The sequence below is a fragment of the Oryza sativa genome, chromosome 1 (genome assembly GCF_034140825.1).
Source record: "Oryza sativa Japonica Group chromosome 1, ASM3414082v1".
Lineage (NCBI taxonomy): Eukaryota > Viridiplantae > Streptophyta > Magnoliopsida > Poales > Poaceae > Oryza > Oryza sativa.
Window position 1 is genome coordinate 40,210,303 of NC_089035.1, and position 11,819 is coordinate 40,222,121.

At 50.1% G+C, this 11,819-nt stretch overlaps 2 protein-coding genes across 5 annotated transcripts; one reads left to right on the forward strand and one right to left on the reverse strand.

Annotated features, from left to right (window-relative positions):
* Positions 1-1,195: 1,195 nt before the first annotated feature.
* Positions 1,196-4,283, forward strand: LOC4324863 (pentatricopeptide repeat-containing protein At2g36240). 4 transcript variants are annotated; one of them, XM_015766520.3, is made up of 4 exons: positions 1,196-2,864; positions 2,991-3,041; positions 3,564-3,668; positions 3,752-4,283. In XM_015766520.3, the coding sequence occupies exon 1, from the start codon at positions 1,264-1,266 to the stop codon at positions 2,782-2,784; it is 1,521 nt and encodes a 506-aa protein (XP_015622006.1). In that variant the 5' UTR covers positions 1,196-1,263; the 3' UTR covers positions 2,785-2,864; positions 2,991-3,041; positions 3,564-3,668; positions 3,752-4,283. The 4 variants fall into 4 exon arrangements, with proteins under 4 accessions (XP_015622006.1, XP_025878204.1, XP_015622005.1 ...); XM_026022419.2 differs by having other exon boundaries at positions 3,564-4,283; XM_015766519.3 differs by lacking the exon at positions 2,991-3,041.
* A 2,044-nt stretch (positions 4,284-6,327) lies between these two features.
* LOC107276224 (uncharacterized) lies at positions 6,328-7,972 on the reverse strand. The gene has a single exon (XM_015784594.3). The coding sequence runs from the start codon at positions 7,832-7,834 to the stop codon at positions 6,467-6,469; it is 1,368 nt and encodes a 455-aa protein (XP_015640080.1). The 5' UTR covers positions 7,835-7,972; the 3' UTR covers positions 6,328-6,466.
* Positions 7,973-11,819: the final 3,847 nt, after the last annotated feature.

The window sequence follows — 11,819 nt, forward strand, 5'->3', positions numbered from 1 at the left end:
AACATTAGATTTGCTTTAGAATTTGTGCAAGCGAGGAAGAAAAGAATCACAGTTGGCGCCTATGTGAGAAGATTAGGTCCCATGACCTCCGTTTCACACTAATAGCATGTTACCTAGAGAATTTTGAAAGTTATATACAAATTAGATTATAGTTACATGCAAGTTACAATGTAATTACATTATGATTATACTATATTTACATATATCAAATTTCTTCGTTTAAATTTGACGACAAATAGAGTAAAATGTATTCAAGGTGAGTCAACTTGGCAGGTGAGTGCAAATTGGTGCAACAACTTGAGAAATAAACGTCATAGTGCAACAACTTGGCAGATGGGTGCAATTTAGCGTAAGAACTTTATAATTGAATGTATAAGTCATAACAACTTTCAAGGTGGGTCCAGTTTTGATACAATAAGTAGAAGTGACGCGACAAATAATTATTTTGAGATTTTTCTATACAAATTCAATTTTACGTACTTATACTAATGCAAATTTGTGTAAGCATATTTAAATTTTTATTCTAATAACTGAAAGTCAACTAAATTTTACTAAGTATAAAAATATTATATTTCGGTTGAGATTTGAGAAGGTGAAGAAAACAAAATCCAAACCGTTGGTGCAAATTGGTTGTGGAACTTAATTCTTATGGTCGAGTTCAAGATTATAAGGTAATATTTGTAAGATTGCTATATGAGAGCATATTGATTCAGTGAAAAAAATTATCTAACACTCATTTACCAGAACAACATATACTTTGCTAAGTTGTTGTACCAAAAAATTAATAAATTGTATTTGTATTAGAATACACCCACTTACCAAGTAATTACACTTGGACGTTCAATTATCAATTTTTTATACTATATCGTATCTATCTACCAAGTTGCTAGATCATGTGTAATAATTTACTACGATGAACCTTGTTGGCTTGTACTCCCTCTGTCTTAAAAAAATGAATCTAGTACTGGATATGACATATTCTAGTACAACGAATTTAAGATTATAGGTATGTCTAGATTTGTAGTGTTAGGATGCAGGTTAGTTTTTTATGGGACGGAGGAAGTATGGTTTAATATATTTGGGCCGATTTCAACCCATCAGATTTGGGCTAATCTTTCAAAAGAGAACTTATGGGCTCTCTCCCTTCAGTTTATGGGCCTTCCACAGTAAAAAGCCTTGTGCTCTTTTCCACTTCGTCTTCCTCCTGCGAACAGTCCAACCCCTCCGCCTCCGCCTCTGCAGTCCGCCGCCGGCGGCCGGCGGATGGCCGCCTCCCGCCGCCTCGCGCGAAAGCTCCCGTCTCTCATCTCCAAGCACCAGCGCCTCATCTCGCCGGAGATCGATGTCGAGCAAGCCGCCGAGAGCCCCGCGTCGTCGTCGTCCATCCCGCTCGACCCCTCCCTGCCCATTCTCCCGCTCGCCGTCTCCCACCTCTCGCCGCCGAGCCCTCTCCCGGCGCTCCCCTCGGTGCACGCGTCCACCCCGGCCGCGCTCCTCCGCATCCTCCGCCGCGCGCGGCACCACCCGCGCCTGGCGGCGCTCGACCTCCACCTCCTCCTCGCGGCCGCGTCCGACTCCCCGGCCTTCCGCCCCGACCACCGCCTCACGTCACTGCTCGCCTCCCGCCTCGCGGAATCCCGCCGCCTCCCCTCGCTCCGCCGCCTCCTCGAGCTCGTCCTCTTCCGCCCCTGCCCCTGCACCGACGACTCCATCTTCGCCTGCCCCGAGCTCCTCCCCACATTCCGCAAGGCCATCCTCGCCTTCGCCGCCTCCGGCGACATCCCCGCCGCGTCTGACGCCCTCGCGTCCCTCCGCCGCGCCGCTGATTCACCTCTCCCCGCCGAATTCTACAACATCATCCTCCACGCACTCGCCCGCCTCCGCCGCCACGAAGACACCGTCCGCTTCTACGGCGAGATGACCTCCACCCACCGCGTCCATCCGGATGTCTACACCTTCAACATTCTCATCAACAGCTCCTGCCGCGCTGAAGGCGTTGATGCTGCGATGCGCTGGTTTCAGGAGATGCGACGTTGGAGCTGTTCACCGACTGGTGTGAGTTTCAATACTCTGATGCGTGGGTTCTTCAGAGAAGGAAGGTGCAAGGAGGGCATTAAGGTTGCACGCGAGATGCTTCAGCTTGGATTTGGGCTATCGGTTGCATCCATGGAGATCATGATCAATGGGTTGTGCCGTGGTGGGGAGCCTCTGAAGGCGGCCGAGGTTTTCATCGAGTTTTTGGTCGATGGAGTGGTGCCGGAAGGGTTTGATTGCTTGGATCTGGTTGAGTCTCTGTGCCGTGTTCGGAATGTGGAGAAAGCAGTGGAAGTGGTGGAGTTGATACTGGAAAGGAATTGGGTATCCTGCTTGGGTGTCCCTGCTGGTGTAACGGTTTTGGAGTGCCTGATGAAGGAGGGGAAGCTGGACAAAGCATGCCAGATGATGGGGAGGATGGTTGCTGCGGAGATAGTTCCGGATACCATTTCTTGTAACTATATTTTTGAGGCGCTCTGTGAAGCTGGGAGGACAGTGGACGCAAACAGGCTGAGGCTGCAGGCTAAAGAGAAAGGTTTTCAGGCTGATGGCTTTACATACAGCATCATTGTGCAGGGCTTTGGGAGGCAGGGAATAAGGAAAGAGGGGGAGGCTGTATTGGATGAAATGCTGGATGCAGGATATGTACCAAACATTGCGACTTACAATAGGCTGCTTGATGGCTTACACATGGGGAGATCTATGCAATTACAACAAAAATGTTCAAGGCATAGGAATGCAGCAAACTGAAAGAATATCATAGAGATGAAGAAGCTAGCTTGGATTTCAGAGAGATGCTAGATGATACCTTCTCAATTGCTCTGATACAGGTTAGAATTTTGCCAAGGATTTGAACTGAAGCGTTTCTGATTATACTTTTCCACTGCAAATTACTAATCTCGATTGCGTCACCCTTATGCATTCTTAGTAAAAGTGCCTCTATATCTTCTCCACAGGCTCTTTCATGTGTGATGTTAATCATATCTGGCTATCGGCAAACAAATTGAGTATTTTTATCTATCTTCATGCACATTTTATGTTTATTCTGTTAATCACTTTGCTTAGATTCCTAGTAAGGCCTTCTATGGAACAAAGGAAAAAAAAGGTTGTCAGGGTTGTTTAATTTATATTATCTTAGGTTGTAATGTTTTATCTGTATACCGTCCAGTGGTCAGTTTTAGGTTTTTACACAGATGCAGCCTAGATAAACCAGAATTTGCTAAAGAAAGTTAAATCTGATTTTTTAATAGTGACGTTGAGCATTGGTTTTGTAATTACTTCATTTACCTCCCGGCGTAATTACTTCATTTACCTGTTTTGAGTACCACTTGGATTTTTTTTCAGGGATCATAAACCACATTTTTATAGCATTTTTATGCATGTCTCTATCAGTAAATTTGGTATGGATTTGAAATGTATCATCCCCTCAGTTATCTTGGCTCCAAGAACTGAATAGGAATAACTTTGTAGGAACCTTGCCTAAGCAACGAAGGGTCAAATATTTCATGAACTCGTCCTTTTCTTTTCAGGAGCTTGAGATCAGAGATCAATCAGCACCGGTCTGCCACAGCAACCATCCAAGCCTGAGCTGCGCGTGGCCACTGCCAAACGAGTTGCAACTGCACTAGGCCGAGGTTGCCTATCCGGTCCTGTTTCAGCCCCCAGAACACCACCACCACCTCATGCTGCTCTGCTCACTGCTATTCTCTTGGAGCAGGAGGCTGCCGTTGAGTTGCTGCTCAGGATTTCCAGTAAGATGTTTCCTTGCGAACACGCTGGCGGTGGTGGCAATGTGGATTCAGTCATCAATGATGGGAAATTGGGAACGACATCAGAGGCAACAAGTACTGAACTCTGCAAGAGCCTCAGAATTTTCTGAAGGGAAAGGATGTGAGGATGGTATCTTGTGCCTGTGAATGTGACAAGCAATGAAGCAAATCCCTGGAAGTTTTGACATCGGCTTCACCCAAAAACCCGTTGTCACATCAGGTACCAAAAAGTTTTGGCAAATATATTACAAGATGATCTTGTCAATCTTTCATATGTTGGATAGAAATGCTTTAATTTTGGTCGCTTCAGAGATCATGCATCTACTTGTGACGTTGGCTGGCATGCATGGCTATTTGGTCATATTGGTTATGTGTACTTTCGGTGGTTGAGCATTTCATTCAATTATCATTTTTAGATTATTGTTGTTCTAACATATGCAGAAATTCTGAAGTAGAGCAAAGTATTCTTGTTTTCATCTATTAGGAGGTATACTCAAAATTCGTTCATTTCAGCTTACAAGTTTTGAGTACATGCATGAACCCTTGGGATTTATCTCCACAGAGAATTGACATCTTCTGATTCCGAAATCCCAACCAAACTTCTTAAACTGGATTTGACTAACTTGAAATTCTTCAGTAGTTTACCGAGCCACATTTACTCTGGAACATTGGTCGATGCATACAAATACTCTGTTTTACTTCATATTTACACATTTTGTCAAGTAGAGCAACCAATATTCTACCAGATATCCCTAATTCGTTCTAATATACCCGTGAAATGCAATCGATGAGCAGCAAAAGGGTCAGCACCGCGAGCGTCGCAGTGCGCCGCTCGGCGGCGGGTCGAGCCAGAGCGTGCACTGCGGCTTGACCCAGTATCTGTACCTGAAGAACCACCGGTCGAAGTTGAGCTGCGTGCGGAACCGGCCGGCGAGCCGCAGCGCCACCGGCCTGCCGCCCTTGGCCGTCGCGTTCCGCCACAAGGCCGCGTCCTGCCGCGTCACGGACACACTGCTGACCACCAGGTGCACTCTCCGGGGCACGCTGCCGCCGGGCGCCACCTGCACTGGCGCCGGCCACACCGCCTGCGCGGCGACCACGCTGTCCTCGAAGTAGAGGTCGAACCGCACGTAGCGCAGCACGATGCCGATCTTGGTGTTGGGGTTGGAGATGGCGGCGAGGACGGTGAGGTTGGCGCTGATCGCCCGCCGCGCGCTGTCGCCGCGCTTTGTCGATGTGCGCCGCTGCGTTCAGGGTGGCGGAGGTCACTCTCAGCCGGGGTGACTTGGGGTGGTAGGCGAGGGAGACGGCGACGGTGGCCAGGCAGACGGCGATGATCAGAAGCAATACGTGGATGTAGAACAGGATGTGGCAGAACGCCAGCGGCTTCCTCTTCATTTTGATCTGATAGTGGAGACTCGGTGTCAGCGGCCGTGCTGCGCCGTCGCCGTCGCCCGGGTGCGCCGCCGGTGCGCACGGTTGTCTTCGGGATGGTGATAGTCCTGGCTGGCCGTTCTCCGGCTAGCACCACTACCGGCGTCTTCTCTGCCTGCTGCTGTTCTTCCGGCGCGGCTGCGCGCGGTGGCGCCGCGGCGTGACGCTGCTTCTTCTTCTCCTCCTCCTCCTCCACCCTTCTCTGCCACAAAGGCACATAGGACGGCCGTCGCGGCGGCGCGTGCTTCTGCCACGGCTTCGTCGCGGGGCGCGACGCCATGCCGGAAGCATTCGTCTTGGTGTCTCGGCTCGCCGCCGCCGCCCGCATGTGGCGCCAACGGGCGGTTGCCCATGGCTCGGCAAGGCCACACACGTACGTGAAAGGAGCACGAAACGGAGTAGCTAGTCAGTGTCCTTGAATTTATGGGACGAGGAAGAAGCGAGAATTTTGGAGGGAAAAGGAGAAGAAATGAGAATTTTGGAGGGAAAGGGAGAGAAGGAAGGTATCCTTGCTTATACAGTGGTAGTGGTACTGACTAGTAGGTGGTAGCCAAGGAATTTTTCGCTGGCTTGGCAAGCGAGCTTACTTCCATTTTTCTGAAAAGGAACAGAGAGCTTCCTTCATTGCCACCTATTCCAAAACTAGCTCATTAATCCAGCAGAGAAATCACTCTGTAACACATCAGGTAACAGAAGGTTTTGGCAAATATTGTCCAAGATGATATTGTCAGTCATCCTAATGTTAGAGACTTTCTGTTTCATGCACTTGAGCAGATCAACCCCATCCTTGTGAAGCATTGCGTCTTCAATGTACCGATATCGTGATCACATAGATTCTATTCATTTCAGCCTAAGTTTCGAGTACTTCACGGCTTCACCGGCTCCTGGATTTATCTCCAAGGCAAAACTGACATTTGCTGATTCCCAAGATCCTTAAACCGGTAATCACTAACGTTTAAATTTGCAAAAGTTTATCATGGAAAAACTTGCACATTTTTGTCAAGTAGAGCAGCCAAATATTCTTTGCTTGCCATCTCTAATTAACTCTATCCTTGGTTCCATAATCCCATTCGAGCAGCAAAAATTGCAGAAGAATTCAAATTAATTCAATCAAAAAATAGCTAATCGAAGATAATAGACCAGTAGTTTGTAGTTTGCTCTTCTAGGCTGATGAAAACGACCAGAAATTAAGCAGATTGACGCAGCAGCAGGGGGACGAACGCGCGGGGTCAGCTGCACCGCGCGCGACGCAGCGCGCCGCTGGGCGGCGGGTCGAGCCAGAGCGTGCACTGCGGCGAGACCCAGTAGTTGAACTTGAACCACCGGCCGAAGATGAGCCGCGCGCGGAAGCGTCCGGCGAGGTGCAGCACCACGGGCCCGCCCTTGCTCGTTGCGTTCTGCCACTCGTACACGTCCTCCTGCGTCATGGTGACCTCGCTGACGACGAGGTGGACGCTCCGGAGCACGCTGCCGCGGGGGCCCTCGTGCAGCGGCGCCGGCCACACCGCCTGCGTCCCGATCATGCTGCCCTGGAAGTAGAGGTCCAGCTGCATGTAGCGGAGCACGACGTGGAGCTTGGTGTTGGGGTTGTAGATGGCGGCGAGGACGGTGAGGTCGGCGTTGAGCGCGCGCGCGCCGCCGACGATGCCGAGCTCGTCGACGTACCCGGCGTTCAGGGTGGCGGAGGTCACCCGCATCCTGGGCGACTGCGGGTGGTAGATGAGGAAGATGACGAGCACGGCGGCGCCAACGGCGATGACCAGCAGCCAGAAGAGGATGCAGCACGCGGTGAAGCAGAACGCCACCGGCCGCCTCTTCTTGTCGTTCCGAGGGCGCAGCATCGGCGACTTGGCCGGCGTCCGCGCCGGTGCCTCCGACGATGGCGATGGCGATGCGTACGACCCAGGCTCATTGTGCGGCCGCCATGGTGACGGAGAGCTGCGGCCCGGCAGCGCCGGTGTCCCCGGCGACGTGCGCGGATGTCGCGCCGCCGTTGCGAACCCAGGCTCATCTTGTGGTGGCCGGGCGGCCGGGAAGGTGCGGCCCGGCGGCGCCGGTTCGGCCGGGTAGGTGACGCCGTCGTCCTCGTCTCTGATCGTGCTGGTGCGCTCGATACTCTTATGGGTGTCTAAGATCTTCGCCGGCTTTAATCCTGGTGGTCCTAACCGCGGCTCCTGCGGTTCTTCCGGCACGGCGGCGGGCGGTGCTGGGTGGCCAGCAGGCGCCGACCATGGCGTCCGGCCATGGCTACCCTCCTCCGCCCTTCTCAGCCGCGCAGGCAGGTAGGACGGCTTCTTCCCTGGCCTCCTCGCCAGGGCGGCTTCCTCCCCGGCGACGGCGTCGCCGTGAACCGGCGATTGCGGCACTTCCGTTACTTGGGTCACGAAACGAGTGCGTCGGTCCGGACGGGCGCTGGTACCGGCGCCACCGTCGCCCGGCGCCACGGCGTGCCGTACGCCATGGACGATCTCTTCTTGGCGACGCTCCTGCGGCGGCGCGTGCGTCTGCGGCGCCGGCCCCCGCGTCGTCGGCGCCGCAGTGCCGGACGCACGGGCACGGCTCCTCGGCTCGCTGCCGCCCGCCGGCTGTTTGCCCATGTCTCAGCAAGTCACACAGCTACACAAGTGAGAGAGAGAGAGAGGAGAGGATGGAGATGGATCGGAAGTGTGAGAGGTTCTTGGCTTTCTTCTTCTAGTGAGCAATTCAGCGTCCATGCACTTGAAGGAGAAGAGGAAGAAGAAGAAGAAGCAAGAAATGGGAATTTTGGAGGGAAAGGGAGGCAAGGAAGGTATCATTTGATTTGTGACTGAGGCAAGCAACTTAGCAGCCATCATGTCTGGCTGTCTGAACATGCAATTTCATAGTATTACACTGGAGTACTTACCACTACTAGTAGTAGCCAAGGAATTTTTCATGGCTTGGCAAGAGGGCTTCCTTTCTTCGCTGCCACCCAGCTCCAGCTGAGACCAAAACTTGTACTATGCATCCAGCAGAAATGGCTGCCATGATCTGCACAAAAGTGGTTTTTGTCGAGAGGATATATAGATGTTTAATGATTTTATCTCCCATTGGTTCATTATTACTGGGCAATCTCGCTGACGAATTAAGGGTGCGTGTTAGTGACCCATGTTATAAGCAGAGGTTAAAAATGACCTTATCAGCCACACTCAAAATGAGAAATATAATTAACATATAATTAATTGAGTATTAATTATTAAAAAAAATATATTTTATTTTTAAAATCATTTTTTATGTAAGAAAACTTTCATACAAAACATATCGTAGCGATATGTAAAACGTGTTAACAAAATTTGAGAAAGTAGCCAAGCCAATCCCGATTTTAGAACATGCGCTCAACGTGTGCTTAGGGGCTGTTCAAATTGATGCCATTTTCAATCATATCATTTTTGGTAAAGTTACTAAAATAATATCTATGTTTAGTTTGTTGCTAAATTTGATAAATACATAAGAAATTCTGCTAAAATTTTGGCAATATTGCCATCTTGCTAATTTGGTAAGATTTATTTTGGCTACAATCTGAATAGGCCTAAAGTGCTTGCTTGGTTCGGATTCAGGTGTTCTTTTGCGTTTTTTTTTTGATTTTTTTCTGTTTAAGAAAAAGTTTTCTAAATCGAGATCACCAAAACTCCAAAAAGCGATCGTGTTTAGTGGACGAGTCTACGGGTCGGGCGCCCGATTGGTTTGGAGAAAAATAAGACGCTGATGTCCCGATTTACGTGCAAAATTACTTTAAATTGATTTTTTATTAAATTACTTATTCAAATCATAATCCGATTGTACCATTAAATTCGTTGCAATTAAATCTTCAAAACAAGACCACACATGGATATATTTTGACGAAATTTTTTTAGCTTATTATTGAATTATTTTTAAATGTTGCATGATGTTCCACCAGGTATATCGGAATTGTTTTATTAAGTAGATCGAAAATGTTTCACTCGTTAAAATCGGGTGTTGTTTCACCTTATATAAAAACAATGTTTCAGCAAATAGCGAAAGAATATTTCAGTTCACTGCAACATTTGATCCATACATAGTGAAACATTATAAGTACACTAGGTGAAACATTTTTCGGTGGAACAAAAAATAAAACGAATTCCCTTAATAGGGGGTTTCTAAAATATGTGGTTTTTTTTGTTGCAATGGAATATTTTAGTTCACTGCAACATTAGACCTATATATAGTGAAACATTGTGAGAGTCTAAGCTGCGAAGGGTTGGTGGTCCCTGTAGCTCCAAGGGCTCCATCGGAGCTTTTCTCTTGCCTTTAGAAAGCTCCTCTTTCGGGGACTCCACACTCCCCCCACTTGGTGCTCTTCTCCAAACGGCATGGTTTGGAGACTCAAATGATGGATATACAAGCGTGATAACTTATATGCTTTTCCATATCTCCATAAATCTACCCACTTTTGCTTGCATTGTATTATTTGGTCTACGTACCAGAATTGATAACATTCGAGATTATGCAGGATTATACACGAAAGATCCTTTTTTGGCTCTTTCTTTAGCTGTACACTAGGTGAAACATTTTTTGATGGAACAAAAAATAAAACGAATTCCTTTAATAGGGGGTTTCCAAAATATGTGGATTTTTTGTTATAATGAAATATTTCAGTTCACTGTAACATTAGATTTATACATAGTGAAACATTATGAATATAGTGAAATATTTTTGGTGCAACAAAAAATAAACCAAATTCCTTTAATAGAGGGTTTGCAAAATATGTTTGTGATTTGTTGCAATGAAATTATGTGTGTGGATAAGTAGCAGGTGGGGACAGGGGGCATGTGGTGGAAGCCCAGAGAAGCTGCTGGTGTACACGTGATTGGGGGAGGGGGGAGCGACCAATTTTTTCCCATCCCCCGTGTGACCGAGAAGGAGCATTCTCGTGTTGGAATAAGTTCATCGTAGGTCCCTTAACTTGCCAACGAATCTGATTTTCATCCCTCAACCGAAAAACCAGATACAACGGTCCCTCAACTATCAAAACCGGTGCAGATTAGGTCCCTCGGCGGTTTTGAGGGTGGTTTTGTCTGACGTGGCGCCTACGTGGCTAATTTGACTCGGTCTTCATCTGACGTAGCATTGACGTGGCGCCTACATGTCAATTCGATCCGAAAAAATAATAAAACACATGGGACCCACATATCAGTTTCACAGAAAAATTAATTAAAGAATGGTGGGGTCTATGTGAGCCCCATATGTCATCCTCACCCCTCTTCTTCCTCCACTCTCCCCATCTCCCCTCTCTTCATCTCTCTCCTCTCCTCTCCTTTCTCTCTCCAGGCGACGGAGAGGCAGCGGCACACGGCGGCGGAGCTGGAGCCACACGCGCGGCGGCTCCCGGTCGTCGCTGGCCGACTTGTGCAGCGGCGCCGGAACAGGAGGAGGTGGCGGCCGCGACGCCAACTACGACGTGCTCGTGCCGTCGTCCTTCGTGCGCACCGACGGCTGCGGCGGTGGCGAGTGGTGACCGCTTCCCGCCGGTCCACACGTTTGGCTTCGGCAAGGACCACGACGCGGTGGCGATGCACACCATCGCCGAGGTCACCGGCGGGACGTTCTCCTTCATCGAAAACAAGGCGGCCATCCAGGACGGGTTCGCGCAGTACATCGGTGGCCTCCTCAACGTCGCCGTGCAGGAGTTCCACTTCGACGCCGAGACATGGAGAGGACCGGACGGACCACGAGTCCACGAGCGTGGCCGGCGACGAGGAGGCGGAGTCCGGCGTCGCCGAGCGCTCCGTGGAGGTGGACCGAGCTAGTCCGGGTGGAAGCCATCGACGACATCGCGCTGGAGCGCAAGTTCCGCCGCCTCGACGAGAACTCCGTCGTGGTCTCCTTCATGCAGTGGTTGGCGCGGAGCTACTGATTCCAACCGGTGCTGAGAAAACTCAACAAACTAACAGACTCTGAAACTGAAGAAAAAACTGACGCGCTACAGTATCTAAGACTGAAAATAACAAACTCAGGAGAAAACACAAGTTTACATATATTCCAACAGCTACCACCACGTCGCCTGCCACGACGGCTTCAAGGTGCTCCACCAGCTGTAGAAGGCACCTCTACAACAACAACAACCTCTAGCTCCGCCGCCGTGGGCAGGAGTCCGACGATGATCTCGGGTTCACGTTGTGCGACGATTACTACTCGCCGCCGCCGAAGTTGGTGGACTTCGTCGCCGACCATCCGTTCGCCTCCTTCTAGCTACTCCACGCCACGACCCCTTCCCGTGCTGCCGCTCCTAGGCACTGTTGCGACCGGTCACCTCGCCGCGCGACGCCCTGCGAAGACGATGGATTGCGACCTCTCCTCGACGATGAAGCCCTGCGAGGACGAGGAGCTCGCCCGCCGCCGCTCCTCCTCTGCTCCCCCAGCCCGCTTCGCCCGCTCGTCCACGCCTCGCCGCCGAAGTGCTGTCCTGCTCGTCGGCCTCCACGCGCGCTCATCGGCCTCCCTCCGTCGCCTGGAGAGAAAGGAGAGGAGAGAGAGATGAAGAGAGGGGAGATGGGGAGAGAGGAGGAAGAAGAGGAGGGGTGAGGATGACATGTGGGGCCCACG